Source organism: Paroedura picta, chromosome 2, assembly GCF_049243985.1.
Source record: "Paroedura picta isolate Pp20150507F chromosome 2, Ppicta_v3.0, whole genome shotgun sequence".
NCBI lineage: Eukaryota > Metazoa > Chordata > Lepidosauria > Squamata > Gekkonidae > Paroedura > Paroedura picta.
In genome coordinates this window covers 2,999,742-3,019,152 of record NC_135370.1, presented here as the reverse complement: position 1 = coordinate 3,019,152, position 19,411 = coordinate 2,999,742, and the positions used below count along the sequence as shown (strand labels likewise).

The 19,411-nt window shown below is 45.0% G+C and overlaps 1 protein-coding gene and 1 long non-coding RNA gene across 4 annotated transcripts in view; one reads left to right on the top strand and one right to left on the bottom strand.

Annotated features, from left to right (window-relative positions):
* The window catches only part of PARD3B (par-3 family cell polarity regulator beta), a 719,005-nt gene extending 712,563 nt beyond the window's left edge, over positions 1-6,442 (bottom strand). Inside the window, exon 1 of one of the 2 annotated variants that reach the window (XM_077319232.1) lies at positions 5,663-6,442. In XM_077319232.1, coding sequence (XP_077175347.1) covers positions 5,663-5,782 — 120 coding nt within the window. In that variant the 5' untranslated portion in view covers positions 5,783-6,442. The remainder of the gene's footprint in view (positions 1-5,662) is intronic. The other variant, XM_077319230.1, reaches the window with a different exon arrangement.
* The window catches only part of LOC143829004 (uncharacterized), a 291,430-nt gene continuing 278,091 nt past the window's right edge, over positions 6,073-19,411 (top strand). Inside the window, exons 1-2 of one of the 2 annotated variants that reach the window (XR_013227967.1) lie at positions 6,073-6,130; positions 15,177-15,239. This is a non-coding gene — a long non-coding RNA (uncharacterized LOC143829004). The remainder of the gene's footprint in view (positions 6,131-15,176; positions 15,240-19,411) is intronic. The other variant, XR_013227966.1, reaches the window with a different exon arrangement.

The following is a 19,411-nucleotide window of genomic DNA, read 5'->3' as shown; positions in this document are numbered from 1 at the left end:
TATGCATTTAGTAGTCTGGTGTGGCAATTTTCATGCATATTAATTAGTATAAATTGCTAGGCATTTCTCGGAGGAAGAACTTAAGCATGCTTCCTAGGGCCATCTCTAAAATGCTCCCATGAAAGAATATCTTCTGCATGAACAAGAATTATCAAGGGGGAAAATGTGCCCGCAATAATCCTGCATCTAAATCACATGGGTCAAACAGGTATCTTGGGTTTAATGCCTTCAACAGACCAATAAAAAGAACCACTTGTACTCTACAGTAATCAGGTACTCTACATTTACCTTACACATTTACTTTTTTAAACAACAAGCTGGAAGCCACTTAACTACATCACACTGTCACAAGAACATTAATTTAGGAACTGAAGACTTTAAGGATCACTTTGGGCAGCAAATTTTCACCACACTGCAAAAGTTCAACCAACTTCCAGGGCATTTCCACACATCTTAAAAAATAGTGTTACGCCAGCATAATGGCGTAGCGCTAAAAATAAGCGTGCCATTCCTCACCTTCTTCCTGTCTCACTTTCATCTGCCGCCTTTTCACAGTTCTTGCAATCCGCCTGTCAATCAAGCCAGGCAACCAGTCCTCTTTCTCAAGGTTTTTAAGGGCCCACGATGCCTGCTAATTTTTTTTATTCAAACCTTCCCCATTTAAATGCCTATACATTTAATCATAGATATATAGTACTTTTTGAATCCTATCCTTTATGACGTGGCCCGGCCACACATGTGCAATGCACAGGCACGGCCCTGCTTCCCTCTCCCCCCCTCCCACAGTAAGAAGCTTGCCGAGCCGCAAGCTTGCGGCCTGTTAAGTTCTTACTGCGGGGGGGGGGGGAAGGGAGCTGTGGCCCAGTGCCAGGGCCTTCGCGGCCCGGTGCCGGGACGCGGCCCGGTGGTTGGGGACCACCGCTCTACAAAATCTAGCACATTTCAGGACAGCACCAGTTTAGCAAACATTCTCAAACGATGATCACCTATTGAGGGGGAACTGAAGAGAAAGAAACAAATATTTGCAAATTTCATATAGGAAAGCAAAGGCAGAAAAATTATTTTGTGTAGGCAAAATCAGCTGTCGACAAAAATGGCACTCAAGCTCCATTTCTTTGTTTTTGTTTTTAAATAAGCAATATACTTTTCTCTCAAAATACTTGTTTTCAGGTAAATAACAGTTCTGAAATGGGCCATACATCTTATCTAGTCTTTGAGTCTGAATTTAGTTCTCATTCAGCGTACAACCTATCATCTGACCGCTTAATATCCACATGGAACAAAGATGTCACTTGTTTTCTTCATTATTTATTTAAGTTATGGATTGCTCTTTCATTAAAAAGATTTAAGGCAGTCTATGAAACCAAAATAATAAGTTATTTATTGGCAATGTAACTCTCTGCAGGATTGTTCTAGTCTCAACCCACTGATGGATTTAGACTGGAGTAGCTCTTTGTAGGATTGCAGCGGGAAGTACTTAACAGTCCTGAACTGTGACACCAGACTATACAGCAGCCCTTCTCAACATTTTTTACTGTTGAGAAACCCTCTCACTACAACTCTCACTACAAAATAAACATGTGGAACCATCAATTCCATCTATACCAGTACAATCTATTCTTGGGGGGGGGGGACTGAAGGGAGCACAGGTTGCATTTTCATCAGGTCTTCCTATTCATGGACAAGGCTTAGGACGGGAAAGAAAAAATAATGCAGATAAATTACTGGCTACGTCATTGGTATCATTGGGAGAGTTTTGGGGGTTTGGACCATGGATCACACTACTGTGATGATGCTCTTCTATCGTGAGATGGTTTGCACCTGATGAATCTGGTGGGAAATGTCTCTGTGAAGAGTCTTACGGACCTGATGAGGACGGCTTTAAGCTAAGTCCAATGGGGGAGCGAGATGTACATTCAAAGCCTAGGTTGATGAAGATAACTGTAGATGGGAACACTGAAAATTTAAAGGAAATGGCACGTATTCAAGGAACTATTAACGTACAGAAAAGGTCAAAAGAATCGAGGGGTACAAATTATTTAAAAGGGGCAGACAATTAAAAAGGGGGAGGAGTAGCACTATATGTGAAGGATATATATACTTGTGAGGAAATATATGTGTCTGAGCATGAGAGTTTAGCTGAAAGTCTTTGGGTAAAAATAAAAGGAGTAGGAAATAATAGTGGTATTATGGTGGGGGTCTGCTATAGATCACCAGGCCAGGCAGAGGTCTTGGATGAGATGCTTCTAGGCCAGATTTCAAAGTTCTCAGAGAGACAGGACTCATGGTAGATTTCAATTACCCAGATATCTGTTAGAAGACCAACTGTGCTAAAAATGAAAATACTTGTCTTGCTGACAACTTCATTTTTCAGAAAGTGGAAGGAGGAACCAAGGGGTCTGCTTTTTAGACTTGATTCTTACCAATGGGGAAGAACTGGTTGATGAGGTAAAAGCTGTGGGTGCTCTTGGTAATAGTGATCGTGTGATTTTGAACTTTATGAACTTGGGGAAGAGAAAAGCTGAGTAGATGGCTGTAATTACTAAGAGTCAGCCTGGCTTTCTCAAGAACAAGTCATGTCAGACTAACCTTATCTCTTTTTTTGAGAAAGTTACTACCTTGTTGTTGGATCAGGGGAATGCTGTGGACATAGTTTACCTTAATTTCAGTAAAGCTTTTGATAAGGTTCTGCAAGTTGGTAAAATTTTATGTGGATCCTATTACTGCTAGGTGGATTGAGAACTGGTCTACAGATCTGTCCTGGGCCCTGTGTTGTTCAACATATTCATAAATTATTTTGATGAAGGAATAAAGGGGGTGCTTATTACATTTGCAGATGATACTAAACTGGGAGCAAACACACCAGAAGACAGAAACAGGATACAGCATGATCTTGAAAGGCTGGAAAACTGGGCTAAAATGAAGTTTAATAGTGAAAAATGTAAAGTTCTTCATTTAAGTAGGAAAAATCAAATATATCACTATAGGATGGGCGAGACTTGTCTTGGCAGTAGTATGTGTGAAAAGGATCTGGGGGTCTTAGTAGACCATGCACTGAACATGACTCATTAGTGTAATTCAGTAGCTTAAAAAGCAAATCGGATTTGAGGCTGTATTAAAAGTATAGTGTCTAGATCATGTAAAGCGATGTTACCATTTTATTTGGTTCTGGTTAGACCTCACTTGGAGTACTGTGTTCTGTTTTGGGCACCACAACTGAAGAATGATGTAAAGAAACTGGAACATGTCCAGGAAGGAGGGCTACGAAGATGGTGAGGGGTTTGTAGACCAAGTCGTATGAGGACAGTTTGAGAGAGCTTGGTCTCTTTAGCCTGGAGAGAAGGTGACTAAGAGGTGATATAATAACCATCTTCAAATACTTGAGGGGCTGTCATGCGGAGCTGTTTCTGTTGCCCCAGAGGGTCGGACCAGAACCAATGGGTTGAAATTAATTCAAAAGAATTTTCAGCTAAACAACCGGAAGAAGTTTCTGACATTTAGGGCGGCTTCCTCGAGAGGTGGTGAGTTCTCCTTCTTTGTAAGTTTTAAAGCAGGGGCTAGATAGTCATCTCACAGAAATTCTGCTTTTATGAGCTTAGGCAGATTGTGAGTGGGTGGGCAGGAAGGGATGTGCCAGTGTTTGTCTCTTGTGGCCCTTCCTTGCATACACAGGGAACTGCTAATTGCCACTGTGGGATGGTAAGTGAATTTCTTCCAGGCCAGGCTGGATTCTGGAGATTTTTGGTAGAGGGATCACTTGGACATGAAATTGGAGTCACTGTGGGGGTAGTTGTGAGTTCCTGCATTGTGCAGGGGGTTGTGTTAGATTAACCTGGAGTTCCTTTCTATGATTCTATCTGGCAACAATTTTTCAGCATCTGGTATGATCTCCTGCATGACAGGCATAGATGTTGACCACTAATAATGAGAAGGTCTCTGATCAGAACTCACTGCATGCTCACTGCAAATACAAGAAGCGACCAAACATCAACTCAAGAATCACATGCAGCTGTAAAGCAATTACAAGAGCAAGAACAGGTAGAAGATGAAGAGTTGTAGACCACATGTGCTTCTCAGGTGAAAGGCCAGCAGCAGCAACAGGAGGGGAGAGGCAGACAAATTAATAGAGGGCTGACACAGCAGTGGCTGCAAGTCATGGTGCGTAAAGGTAATCTCCATATAGAGAAGCAGAAATCTTTTGAATACCAACAACCTTGGCCTCTATATCCTATTTGGCCAATGTGTGAAACAGAATGTTGGACTAAATGGAGAACTTGTCTGATCCAGCAGGGCTCTTCTCAAGTTCTTAATCATTCTCACAGTATTGTACAACACGCAGGTTGGGGGAGATGGACAAATGAAAGGAATAATATTCATTTTCGGTTCCCAAGGTGCTGAATTGGTAGAAACAAAGCTGCATGCAGTTGGAGCATATATCATGGTTGCCACAGGAATGCCGCTGAAAACCACCTTCCTATGGTGAATGCCACCCAAAGCATTAACACTTCAATGCTCTCCCCTGTCCTGTTGGACCTTTCTATAGCATTTCCGGTGCTTTCTGGAGTGGTGTGCTGCTGTCACTTCTGGGTGTTCCCTGGAAGTGATGCCATCTGACAGTGCCCCCCCCCCCCACAAGTCCCTGTTTAGGGCTCTGGCCAGGAGCTCCCTGATTGCAGAAATCCCAAGGAAATGATCTACAAATTCCAGATTTGCTTGCAAGGAGATTCCGCAATCTCGTCTGCATACTTCATGACCCATCCAGCAGCTGAAGACACTACATGGATATGGAACACAACATAATCATACCACATGTTACTAGTTTCTCAATTTTACATGCCAGGTACAGATCCCTCACCACAAAAAGTCTGTGTGTGTGTGTCACCCCTTTGGCAACTAATGCACGTTCTGGCTCATAATGTCAGGAAAAGAAGAAGATATGAATGAAACGATGTAGGCCTTTGGTCTTTCATACATTCTGAGAGTCTCAGTTGGGCCACCTCTGATCTTTAGCTTGCAAACAAATAGAAAGAGAAGAAAAAATAACTCAAGTCTGTGGGACAGAACTAAAAGTTCGTGGGAGAGCAAACTCTTGGAAGTGCAACATTTCAAATTAGAACGAGGCGTTTAAAATGACAAGCAGAATCCAAGCTTTTAAGCTGCCAAATTTAACGGACTAGGAAAGTATTTGGCAGAGGTGTTTAAAGCACTAGCCTAAGCTCCAGTCTACGTAATTTGTTGAGCAACACTTCAAGCGATATCTGGATCCACATCGAACTACTAGTTCCAAGTTCAAAACTGCTGCTTCCAAAACACACCCAACTCTTGAAGATGCTAGACCAACCACAGATTGACACTATAGAGCAGGGGTAGTCCAACTGCGGCCCTCCAGATGTCCATGGACTACAATTCCCAGGAGCCCCTGCCAGCATTCGCTGGCAGGGGCTCCTGGGAATTGTAGTCCATGGACATCTGGAGGGCCGCAGTTGGACTACCCCTGCTATAGGGGTTTCTCCTCCCCCCCCCCCCCTTTAATCAGTGTGCTATGGATCAAGCATCCTTCCAGGGGGCCGTGTCACTTTTGACAGCTGCCCATCCCTCCCTCCTCTGCCCGAGCAGGCCATTTCCGAGCTGATGGGTGCCACAGGGTGAAGCCGAGCCTTACCTTCTCCCGGGTCCTCAAGTACCTCTGCAGGGCCTGCTGGGTGAGCTCCCTGACCCGGATCTGCCCGTCCTTGCAGGGCACCACGATCCCGGTCTTGCCAAAGCACACCGTCACTTTCATCTCACCCGGGGCCGCAGGGGATCGGGCGAGGCGCGGGGGGCGCTCCGTGGACAACCGGAGTTTCCGGGAGGGGGGAGGGGGGAGGGGGGAGGGGGGCCGGGCTGCCCCGCAGGAGGAAGCCAATCCCGGCGCAGGGCGCAAAACTCCAAAACAAAAACCTCAACTCTGGGGGGGGGGGGGAGAGAGAGAGAGAGAGAGAGAGAGAGAAGAAGAGGTCGCTCCCAGCAGCAGGTGCTTAAGGAGGGGGGGGGAGGAGGGGGGGTGGAAGAGGGCGGCCGCAGAGGCCACAAGGCCGGGAGGGAAGGTAGGAAGGAAGGAGGAGGCCTGAGAGGAAAGAGGCAAACAAAGGTCAGCCGGGGGGGGGGAGGAGGAGGAATCTCTCTCTTTTTTTTTCTCTCTCTCTCTCTCACGCCCCCCCTCAAAGCAGAGCCACGCGACGGAATGAGTGGGGGGGGGTGGGCCTGAGGAAGAGGACGGCTGAGGAGGAGGGGGGGGCCTGTCTCCGGCGCCGACCCCTCCCCGCACGCGGCGGCCCCCGCAGGACGGAGGGGCGGGAAGAAGCGGAAGAGGGGGGGGCGCAGGGGCTGCCCTCGCCTCGCCTCGCCTCTGCTGTGATCGCCTCAGGCGCGCGCCCCCGCGTCGGTTCCCGCCCCTTTTCCCGCGCGCGCGCCCGCCCGGCCTCTCCAGTGGGAAGGAAAAGGCGGGAGGGAGGGAGGGAAGGAAGGAAGGAGGCGCCGCCACCGCTTCGCCCCGGGCCCGGCAGGACGCTGCGATGGGCGCCGCACGGCCCGGCTCTTAAAGGGCCCGCCCAGGAAGCAGCGCCCTCGGGGCCCCCTTGGCCGAGCGCCTCAGACCAAGCTGCGGCCCAGGGAGGCCGCCTGAGGAGGGACCCCGTCACCCTCCTCTTCCTCCTCATGGTGGAAAATGCCAGCGGGGGGTGATTGGCCACTGCGCGCGGCGAGATCCCCACTGCAGGATCAACAGGCGCTGACCAATGGCGTCCTCTGGCTGCAGGGGGGGGTTTCTCGGTTCGGTTTTGCCCCTTGGAGCTCCTTGCCGAGGTCACAATAAAGGGAAAATGAATCTGCCCAATGGCTTAATCCAGGGGTAGTCCAACTGTGGCCCTCCAGATGCCCATGGACTACAATTCCCATGAGCCCCTGCCAGCATTCGCTGGCAGGGGCTCCTGGGAATTGTAGTCCATGGACATCTGGAGGGCCGCAGTTGGACTACCCCTGTTCAAAGTATAAAAGTCTCTGTTATCCACCTTGGCAGGGTCCAGGTGGAAATAAGGAGACAACCGGAGACTTTTGTGCTTTGATTAAGCCGTTGGGCAGATTCATTTTTTCCTTTGTTGTTTTCGGGATCCTCCACTTTCTCCTTGCAACACTTGAGATCACAATAAAGCGCTGGTGGACCTCCCAGAGGTCCTGGGTCCCTGCAAACCCAGGGATCAAACGCTTGTCATGACCAGTGACTTGGAATGTGTTTTGTTAACATTTGAAAAATCGCCAGGAAGCAGTTTTTTGAAATATTAAAGGGTTGCGGCATTAGGAAGGTTGAGAACCACTGCCCCAAAGGGTAACCGTAAGTCAGCTGTGACTTGATAGCACATTCCACCCCCATGTTGCATGCTGCAGTTGCTTTCATTGTCATCTCTGTAGGCCCAGTTGGAACTATTCCAAGTGGAATGTGGCAAAAATGCCTTCGTAATTTAGAAGATTTATTCAGTGTTCCCCTCATAAGCCTGTTAGTGAAGAGGGCCCAGCTCAATCCCACCCAACCCGGATCCTGCAGAAACTTGCAGAAATTCCACAGGAATTCAAAGCATGGAAATGCAAGCATGGGTAAAGCAGAGCCTGATGCATGTGTTCTTTATTACATGCCATTGTTAAAAGTCACTAGTGCTCTTTTAGGTTATAAGTTACAAGCTGTGTATACACAGAGGCCCCGTCACTTTTTGAAGGAGGCCCAGATTCACAGGGAACAGGAAGCCATCTACTTTTACTGTCTGAAGGTAACCAGTAATCTGAATTTCTCTGAGATTTCTGCCTTTGAGAATCACTAATTTTTCTGGGCTCCAAGATCACTGCAGATGGGGACTGCAGCAAAGAAATCAAAAGATGCTTGCTCCTGGGGAGGAAAGCTATGGCAAATCTAGAGAGCATCCTAAAAAGCAGAGGCATCACCCTGCCAACAAAAAGGGCTTTAGTCAAGGCTATGGTATTCCCAGTTGCAATGTATGGCTGAGAAAGTTGGACCATAAGGAAGGCCGAGCGTCAAAGAATTGAGGCTTTTGAACTCTGGTGCTGGAGAAGACTCTTGCGAGTCCCTTGGACTGCTGGCAGGGGCTCATGGTAATTGTATTCCATGGACATCTGGAGAGCCACAGTTTGGCCAGTCCAGCCTTAGGGGGCATTTTAGGGGGCATCTAATAGGGACATCTAATAAAGAAATGCCCAGCCTTAGGGGGGCATCTAATAAAAAGTGAGTGGGGAATGAAACATCCTAAATTACAAAAGTCGTCCATCACTGAGTTGGAAAAATCTCCCTGTTGAGTGAAATCATAAACAGAGTTCTACCCCTTTAATCCCATTGACTTCACCGGATTTACAAGGGTGTTCCTCTGTTTAGGTTTGCAATGAATGACATTTAAGACTGACTCTGAAGGCAGTGCTTTCACTTACTGTTTCCTGGGAAATCACAGGGGTGGGATGGCCTTGCTACAGTGGTCATAAAGCTGTTCTTTCCTGTTCTCTGCACTGCTGGATGATGCGTCTTGAAGATTCATGTAGGAGCGGAAAGGGATTTGTCGTAAATCCAAGTCAAGGCAAGCCTTTTGCCGGTTTCGTGTTGGTAGCGAGAAGCCCCTTGATCATTTCATTCCAGCCAAACTGGCAAGATCAAATGTGAAAACTGCCTGCTGATACTTATCTAGCAAGAACCATTTCAGAGATATTTTGAAAGGCAGCCTTACCAAAGGGGGAATACCCTGCTGGTCGGGACCGAAATTGTTTCAGTTTTGGGTTTTAATTGTTGTCTTAATTAATTTTTCATCCCCTGAGGTCCTGGGGCGCCTGAGAGAAAGGCAGGGTCTTCACATATTATAAAGCAAAAGGCTTTTTTGTCCTTTTCCTTGAGGCTGGCTAGTGTCAACTCCTGCAGTGTTTCTCTGTTTTCAAGGGGAATAGTGGTTTGCACCACAGTGCAGGTACATGTAGAGAACTCACCCTTGATATAGCAGGGCCTGCAAAAGGGAGCTCCTTACCAGGCATTTGCTTGAGTTTGACCAACCCAACAACATCCTCTGGACCTCCCTCATACAGCCCCTCCATGACCTCAACCAGCCCGACCTCCCTGGGGGTTTGTCTAAGTTGCCCTTGTTGTTATATCACTGACCAAAGCCATTGGAGTTCTGTTGATCTAGATCCACAGTTGGATTGTTGCTGATGTGTTATTTTGAGACTGTGTTCCGACTGTTCTAGGTACTACCCCTGCAGTGTTGTATGTGAACTGACCTGAGCCATATGGGAGGGCGGTATAGAAATCATATAAATAAATAAATAATTCTTTCCCATGGGGAAAGTACCATCAAATCAACCTATGGGGTTTTCAAGGCAAGGAACAAACAGGTGGATTCCTATTGCCTGCCTCTGCTTAGCAACCCCGGGCTTTCTGGATGGATTCTCATCAAAATAGAGCTTAGTTTCTGGAATCTGATGAGATCTGGCCAACCTCAGCCATTCAGAGTGAAGCAGGAAAAGGTATCTTGATCAATGAATGTTTGCACATTTGTTCTCAGGGAAAAGGCAAATAAAACAGGACATTGCACACTTCAAAACTTTTGTCTAACCATACACCAAGCTGGTGCACGGTTAGACAAACAAAAGTGCGTCTAGTCAAGGCTATGGTCTTCCCAGTTGCAAAGTATGGCTGCAAAAGTTGGACCATAAGGAAGGCCGAGTGTCAAAGAATTGAGGCTTTTGAACTCTGGTGCTGGAGAAGACTCTTGCGAGTCCCTTGGACTGCAAGGCGAACAAACCGGTCAGTCCTAGAGGAGATTAGCCCGGATTACTCCTTAGAAGGCCAGATCCTGAAGATGAAACTCAAATACTTTGGCCACCTCATGAGAAGGAAGGACTTCCTGGAGAAGAGCCTAATGCTGGGAGCGATTGAGGGCAAAAGAAGAAGGGGATGGCAGATGCTGGCAGGTCTCATGGGAATTGTAGTCCATGAACATCTGGAGGACCACAGGTTGACTACTCCTGCCCTAGCAGTGTACATTTGCGGGGGTGGAGAGGACCCCCACGGTGAAAAAAGGTATCACTCCAAGTGCTCTTAAAGGGGAGAAAGAGAGAGGCTATGGCCCTGATCCATGGGGGAAGGGCCCACACAGGGTTGCTGGAAGCGCAGGACCCGTAGCACATGCTACATGTGCTGTATGGATAAGCTGGCCCTAATTCTAAGGCTCTAAGTCAACATTTACTTTACACAGCTTCCTAATCATTCCTCTCACAAGAATTCTTACAGTTGTTTTGGCTGCTCTGGTTGTGGCCGTGCCCATTTGCAGTGTCGTTTTAGGTTTGTACCCTTTAGAGCTCCCATTTTCTCAGTGGCTTAATGGACTGTGCTGATGGATTTTTGGAAATCAAACAAAAACAGGATCTGGATGAATACGACCCAAACGGGAATAAACATATAACATCAAGCAAATACAATTAATTCAAGATTAATACATAGAGAGAAGGGTTTGGTGTCTAATTGGCATCCGATTATATTTAACTGGAAAGGATTTGCAAATGTCCCGTTTTCTTGAGCCTAGTTATACGCAGCCATCTGGAACAGCCTCGCTAAATTCCCCACCTCTCAGCTTTTTTGTTTTTCAAAAAAGGGATACTCCCTTACATTATCCATTCTCCAGATGGTGTTTGTTTTTTGCAGATACCTAAAATATGCCAACTGCTGTTTTGTTCAACCTCTGCATCGATGTCTATATGTAGGAAAATACATAATATCCTTGCTTGGTAATATTCACAACACAGTTTCTCTTGGCTTGGCTCCCCCACCCCAACATCCTGAAGAACTAGGCAACGTTTTGACATTTTCCCCTTGTTCCTCCCAGCAAGGGGTTGAACCCAAGCAGCTTTTACTGCTGTTGAAAAATTGAGGGGGGGGGTCCCCTTTGACCAGCCCATTATCAACTATGGGAATCATGGGACCTGCAGGGATAAAAGCCATGAAGGACAGGGGCTGTCTTAGGGAAGGGGATTAGCTGCCCCCCCAACTCACTCCACACTCCTAACCCACTTAGAGCAGAGAATTGTAGTCCATGGACATCTGGAGGGCCGCAGGTTGACTACCCCTGGATTGGGATGTTAAGACAGTCCCGGAGCAAGCAGAGGCAGAGAGTGCAGTGCCACGTGCTGCATTCAGCACAGACCCACACTGGCAAGGATGCCAGCTGGTGTTCTGCAAAGGCCTCATGCCTCAGCTTGCCCCAACTGCCAGCCCCCCCCCCCCCCCCGCCGGGCATCATCCTTCCAGGAATGTGTCCAGTAAGTTAAAGAGCAGTGATAAGAACTATGCATTTAATGATGAGAGGATTGAATAGTAAATAAGAGGAATCTGTTAGCATTCTAGCTGTCAATGTCTTACTGCCCAAGTCCTATTCAAGGAAAAGGGCTAGTCCACCCCTAATCCAGGTTCTGTAGAGATGGAGCAACCTTCCCTTCCAATGTGTTGCCAGTTTTGTTCTGGCCAACTAAGGAAGATAATAAAGATGGACTCTTGGGCGTTGTAAAAAATAAAGTCCGTTTTATTATTCTCTTGTCAATGTCCTTCGATTTTATCAGTAAAGCCAAAACAGGTCACAGGTACAGAATCTCCAATTTTCTGTATACAGCTTCATCAGTGACTTATACCTTAGTAACTTTATAATGATTTCCAAATTTTACTCAGTAATCTCTTCAAATTTCTCAAAATATACTGTGGCAATCTGCTCCACAGATTCGTAGGAGATCCGTTGAAATTATTAATTGGCGGCACATGTTAATAACAGGTCTCTCGTACCTGGGTGAATGTCACCCTTTGTGAAGACGTCAAGTAGTGCCAATTACCCGGCTTGATAATTATTCCTGATATTTCACTTGTTTCTGCAAATGATTTAAGCCTGAAATGCCAGTGTCATGTTGTCATCACGTATGGTGTAATGTACCAGAGGTAGTTGTAATTTTGCCAGCTCTCATTGTGCGAGATCCAGCCTGTGAGAAACAGTGCTTGAGAGATTTCCTCAATTTTCCCATAATGCTTTGTGAGTTCGCAAAAGTCCAATGTTGACTCTGTTGTCCCTATTGTGTTATCTTCATGGAATGGAGAATTGATATGGCCTATCTGATGGCAGAACTTAACTATGCAGAGGGGTGGTGCACTAAGTTGCTTAAAGGTTAAAGGTTTTCCATGGAAGATAAACAACTTTGAAGAAGAAGAAGAGTTGGTTCATACTATATGCCGCTTTTTTCTACCTAATGGAGTCTCCAAGTGGCTTACAATCACCTTCCCTTTCCTCTCCCCACAACAGACACCCTGTGAGGCAAGGGAGGCTGAGAGAGCCCTGATATTCCTGCTTGGTTAGAGCAGTTTTATCAGTGCTGTGGCGAGCCCAAGGTCACCCAGCTGGTTGCATGTCGGGGAGTGCAGAATTGAACCCGGCATGCCAGATTAGAATCAAAGCCATTTTCTTCTCAAATGCCAAATGAGGCACCCTTGCAGGCTGAAAACAAAGAGCATCATCTTTATAATCATAATGTTTAAGATAAATTCCAGGGTTTCCATCTGCCCACACAAGTTCATAGGGACTAAGACAGGAGTAGTCAACCTGTAGTCCATGGACATCTGGAGGACCACAGGTTGACTACCCCTGGACCAAGACACCTTTTATAGAGTTTGTGATTGCTCTGCCACTTTACAGAAAGATTTTAGCAAAATTAAGCACACCAATGACCTGGATGGTCCAATCTCATACCAATATAGTTTAATGCCTTTAAAAAAATACAATGTAACCAACTTGTCTTCAGGATGGGAGGAGAGGGAGTGGTTGGATGATAATGATGACAGTCCAATTATCAAAAAGTGAGCTGGAGTTGGTTGGTTCATTGGGATGAAGGAAGTGGACAGAAACATTATGTAGAAGGGAAAAGGCTTCCAGTAAAAGGTTGGAGTAAAAATGGTCTAAAATGACCTGAGGAAAAAAACAGGAGGAAGACAAACAAGCAAAAAAGAAGTGAAAAATGAAAGCATAAAAACACCTGTCAAAATCAGGGGAGAAACTGAAACAATATGAGGTCAGAACTGACTTTAAAAAACCTATGTAGAAAAGCCCGCATTTTGCATTGGCTTTAGCTGGGCATCGAATTGTCTTCAGGATCTTGAAAAATTAGAACCATAATTACCTGTAAATTACCTGTAAATTAATTATCTGTAAATTAGAAACATAATTACCTGTATATAATTGCATATAAGACAACCTGCATATAAGCCAAATCACCTAATTTTACCACAAAATCTGGGCAAATTTATTGACTTATATATAAACCGAGGATGGGAAATGCAGCATCTACTGGTAAATTAACATTAATTGAGGCATCAGTAGGTTAAATGTTTTTTGAATATTTATTTCAAAGAAAAGCAGTAAACTACCTCTGTAAGTGCAAAAGAGGGCCAGCAAACCAGAGCAGAACAACAGTACCCAAAGTTGGCAACCTCCTACAACAAGTACGACAGCTACCGAACTGGGAGAATGGACAACTCTAACTACAACTACAGTGCCCCGCCCCCAGAACAAAAAAACTGAAGTAAAGAACTGTAAAACTGAACACTGAAAGAAAGAACTGTAAAAATCAACTTTTAAAAGAAATACAACCCAAGAAGAAAAGGCAAACAATGCTGCCCCTCAGATAAAAGAGGAAAGAAACACTAGGAGAACGAAACAGTAAATCCCAAAACACCCCCAAAACCCACTCCACCCCAGAAACCAAAATAATAGTTTGGAAGAAGTTATTAGGAAGAGAACAAAATCAGAGTCCCTCAGTAATTTTGGTCTGAATGACCATAATGACCAAAAATAAATATTGATTGATTGATTGAGAGTCCCTCAGTCCAACCGTTGATGTCCTACAAGCTGCCTGGCCAAGCACAGCTTTGCAAACACATTTGCAGAAGGCAATGCAAGGATTGGCCGGCTGCATTCCACAGCCAGAGAAGGCTGTTGTTTCAATTACCGTATATCCCCGCGTATAAGCTGAGGAGGGCTTTTTTCAATTTGAAAAGGAGTGCTGAAGGATTTGGCTTATACATGAGTATATACGGTACATAGTAATCTTTAACCGCTCCTGTGGAGCGGATTAAATAATAGAGTAAGGGCTCTGGCGGCGGGCCCTGTCCGGAATGAGGAAGGGTGCCCATTGGCCCCTTCCCCTGGACTGACAAGCGAAGCGCCTCCCAACCCGCCCCATCCCTGACGAAGGCAAACGTTCCCTGCTCAGCGGCCATTGCTGTACTGGCCGCCGAGAGGAAAGGTAGGCCTGTGGCTCCCTGGCCCTTCCCCCGATTGCAGGACCAAAAAGGCTTCAGCGAGCCACCTAGCGCCGTCCCTGGCCCCGCAGAAGCCTTTGCCGCCTTCAGGGGGGGCGGCTGCTGGCCTTCTCTGTGCCCCGGGAGCAGCCTCACCGCGTCAAGGCTGTTCCCGGGGCGCAGAGAAGGCTTTGCAAGCCTTCAGGTCCGTGGGTGCCCGCCCGCTCCCTTTCTCCCGCCTCCAGAACCAGCCTCGCCACAACGAGGCTGCTCCCAGGTACAGGAGAATGCCCCGGGATGCTGCCAGGACACCTCAGGTCGCCCACCACTACCCACGCTGACCCCCCCCCAGGAAGGCTTCCCCGGAGACGGGGGCCTAGCGCCCATTTTATTCACGTATAAAATGGGCTTTATTTCTAGCTTCTTGCTAAAGCCACAACAGAACCCAAGGGTTGTAAAGGCAGGTATAAAAGCTGGGCAAATATTATTTTAAATAAGCGTATGTGAATGTTAAAAGAATCCATGTCAAACAAACAGTGGAATGCTGGGTTCCCCCTCATTAGCTCCACTGGACAAAAAAGCACATAGTAATGATTTGAGAAAAAAGATGATTAGATGCGTTACTTTGAGTCATGTCTTTTATTATTTTAACTTGGGGATTCTGATCATGTTGTGCTAATTTTGTACACATTTGGATCGCTTGCTCAGTTACTTTGAAAACTGACCTGTTGTTCTTACAATGTTTGAAAATAATTTCATGGTTTTGAGAGGTGTGTGTCAATTCATTTGATAAAGTGCAAAATCTACTTTTCTCCTTGATTTCCAGGCAGTATATTTTCCAGGGGGCAATACTTCATTTTCTGCCAGACTAATATGAGGATCATTTAAGGTGAGTCTTATTCTATACCTACTTTATACTGTCTGCAAAGTACTATGCAACAATGTGGCATGAATCCTGCACCTTCTTTCCTCTCGCAGTCCCCTTTTTCCATTGCAGCAGTAGTCTTCTGCTGCAGAGTGTGTACAAAGCACTTTCCATATCCTTGAAAGACACTGGTTCAAACAAAGGCCCAACCATCAAGATCTCCAATATTGGGTTGGAGTTTATTGAGATTGGGTGCAGCCTTGGAGCTGGATACTATAATCCAGGGGTAGTCAAACTGCGGCCCTCCAGATGTCCATGGACTACAATTCCCATGAGCCCCTGCCAGCGTTCGCTGGCAGGGGCTCATGGGAATTGTAGTCCATGGACATCTGGAGGGCCACAGTTTGACTACCCCTGCTGTAATCTAACCATTTTGGGAACTCACTGCCGATTCTACCTTCCTATGTGTGCAGGCTTATTGTGTTCTTTGCTGGTAAAGTGTAAATAAAGGAAACATTACTGAGTGGGCATGGATCACCAGCACCCTCTCAGAGAAAGTAAACAGACCTTCCAAATTCCTTGTGGTTATCTACCTAGTTAGTGAGGTTCCTTTAAATAGAGCCCCAGGGTGCTGGGGATATTTTGAAAGGAAGACAAGCCAGGAAATTGAGAAGGAGAAGAATAAGAACCCTGCTTGAAAACGGAGGTGTGGGGGGTGATGTTAAATGGTGTTTATTAAAATGATGGCTTTGCCTGGCAGCTAGGCCTCAAGCCATTCCCTTCTCCGTGACAATGCTTTCCTTCCATAAAAGAATAATTACATATACCTTTTTCTCAAGTGAACAGTTCACATGTTCATTTGATAGATAAGATTAGCATGAATATCTGAAGGACAGTAAAGTACAGGCCTGTTTCATTTGATCTGCATGTTTGTCCATGTTCATAAGGGTGAACAAGTTGATTTCTCCATCCCTTTAACTCATACTGTATTTTTTCTCATGTATGTCACAGTACAATCAACCAGTCAATATCTTTATGGTAAACAATATGTTTTCAATTCTACTCTGTTTTAATATTGTGTTAATATTCTAATACTTTTGTAAGAATATTTTGATATCCTATCCTAATTACTATTAATTGTTATTAATTTTATGGTTTTTGTGCCTGTGTCCATTCCCTTTTTTTTCTCACCCACCCATATTTTTCGGTTCTCCTATCCTGTCTCCAGCTTTTCCTTTTCTCTTATTTGTACCTCCTCTTCCTCCAGCTTCCCCTTCCTTTTCTCTTGTCTTTTGGCTTCTCTCTCTCTCCCCTTCTCCTTAACTCTCATGCTAAATGGGGCTTGAAATCCTCAGCGATGTTGATTGGAATCTGCTCCCTGTATGACCGCTCACAATGTAATCTTGGTGGCATTCTTTTTGTAAAGGAGCAGACATGATTCTATGATGTTTATTATTTCAGTATATATTTTTTACATTTCATCATTTCATACATTTCAATGAGACCATTGTTCAGAATTAAATGTTATGATTTTGCTTTCAGAAACCTAACATGCAAAACAAAGCTCACTTCACCTCCAAAATGCCCCTTGTCCCTTTTGTGCTCACACACACACACACACACACACCTTTCCTGGTGCCGTTTGCTAAAATGCTCCCTTCCATAATATCAAGGAGCTGAATCAGCCTTTGCTCTGAGTTTTTGAAGGCAGGGCAGAATAGAAATCTCACGATAAATAAATATCTCTAGAAAATTCAAAACTTCGTGTCACACCCAACTATTACCTTTCACAGTTACTTACACATCAGTATTTTAGGATTTTAGCGACCTACACTGACCGGGTGAATGCAATCACCTAGCTTCCTCTGAGGACTTCAACATCAACTGGAAAACATGATGTGCAAAAATCAGTAGGTGAAGCTGTGAGTATTCATCTTCACAGTGTGGGGCTAAATATTATCACCTGATAATCACCTGATAATGAATCCATACCAAGCTGTTACTTAAAACAGAGCTATCGAGTCCAGCTGGGGAGCCTACTTAGTTAGAGGTTAGGAAATGGGGAGAGGGCAGCTAGTCTCCTCAAGGGGCAAGATTTGGCTTTGGAGGATTCCAACTGGGGAGGGGGGAGTTTCAAATTCCTGGTCTACATGCATTTAATTGAGCCAATTTCTGGTCATGGAGGATGTGAAACACACACCCAAAATGAATTGCCAGAAACAGCAGTGGGGAAAGAGTACATTTCGTGAGCAACCACGTCTCCCATGCATCCCTGTCCACATTTGGGAGGCTCAAACTCTTGTCCCTTCTCTTGTACTCCCTTATTTTACAGGTAACTCGGTTTGACTGATGGGTCTCAGGCTGGCTACACTTAACGTTGCTCAGTAAAGGTCATATGTGTATCAATTTGGAATTTCTTTCTGTGCAGCTGCAAGTTATTATCACAATTAGCAAGAAAATTGATAGAAAAAGCAAAGCTGGTTAACCTGTAATTGTTGGACTCTATCATTAGAATACATTACATAAAGGAGGGGTGGAGAGAAAGAGAAAAATACCAGCATTGTAAAAATAACATTTTTTGCATCAAATCAGCCCATTTCTAACCATGTGCCCTGTAGTAAAAATCAGATTTGTGTACAAGACCCCTAGGTTGTACATTAGGAGGATTTTCTTGCCATCAATCACAGCAGGGAGTATACTTCACAGACTGATGACAGTATTTTAATTATGCTGATGTTTCACAGTGCTCTCTGTATTACCTGAACAGAGTATTAATACCCTGCAGAGGTAGTTATGCGCCATAAAAACTGCAGAACACAGAAGAAGAGGATCAATTGGAAACAGATATATTTAGCGAGATTTTAAAGAAAAGCGTGCTGATTAGTAGTGATTAGCCATACAAGAAGGGGGAAATGCAGTGATTAGAGTTCAGAACTGATAGACAAGAAGTTGTGTTTTACATTTTGGGGGGGGGACTAGAATCTGCTTGATATGCGAGTTTTCTCTGCTATTTATTTCCATTTTGAGTGCTTGCTTCAGTAAATGAAAAATCTGAAGGCAATGATTTTTATGCCACACTTGTTTATATGCAATGCAATCTCTAAGTGGGGGGAAAAATAGATTTTTCTCTTTTTTCGCCATTAATGTTCTTGAAGCCATTAAGGTTTCTAAAAATAATCTCCAAGGGTTGATGGCTTTTGCTTATTCATTACTCAGGCTTTAGCTGAAAGAATTTTATTTTAATGATATCCTTTTCTTGAGGCATGATGCCAAATATAAAATAATATAATAACTAAGTAAGCATTACTTACCAGAATTCAGTAAACATTCCTTTACCAGAACTTGTAAACGCTACTTCACCAAACCGTGGCAACTATTACAGTCTTAAAAATCACAGTAACATAAAGAGCAAGTTAAGCAGGTCTGCTCAGAAGAAAAGTCCCGTTTTATTAAACATGACGTACTCCCAAGAAAATATTCTTAGGATTGCAGCCTTGTAGGCTCAATTTAGATATCATGTCAAATCAAAGTTGACCCTAGGGGTCCCCAATCCTTCAGAGCCTGTGGGCATGTCTGGAATTCTCAAAAAGCATGGTGGGTACAACCACAAAATGGTTTTCAAAGGACATGGAGCCAAACACAAAATGGGGGCTACAACTTACCTTCAGACACACAGTGAACATCCACCTGGCCCTACTCTTTAGTACCTTTGGTGCCCTGTCCTGGTTACATCTTCTTGGACACATATGGCAGCAGATTGGTGGCTTGGGGGGGGGGATCTGGAGAAGGGTTGTTGGGGAGGGTGGGTCTTGTTGATTTTTATTGTATTTTATGGTTTGTTGTTAGCCGCCATGGACTAGCTGGCTAGGAGCAGCAGCATAGAAATTATGTAAATTAATAAAATAAATAAATATGTCTGGTTGCGAGGTTTGTTTCTGCATGAGAAGCTATGGGAGGAGTGTCACTGGGAGTTTTTGCGCCTGAATTTGGAATCAGGAGGTAGAAGGGGTTTTTGGAGATATGGAGGTGCTTGTGTAGCCATGCTTTAGTCTTAGCAAGAAACTGGAGAAGTCCTGTTTCTCCTGTTCCTGAATAAAGAGATTTTTCTCAACAAAAGTCTACTTATTGGGAATATTGACGGGAACTTCACAGTTGCCTTTGGGGTGAGAAGTGCTGCTGCGGCAGTCCTCCTACTC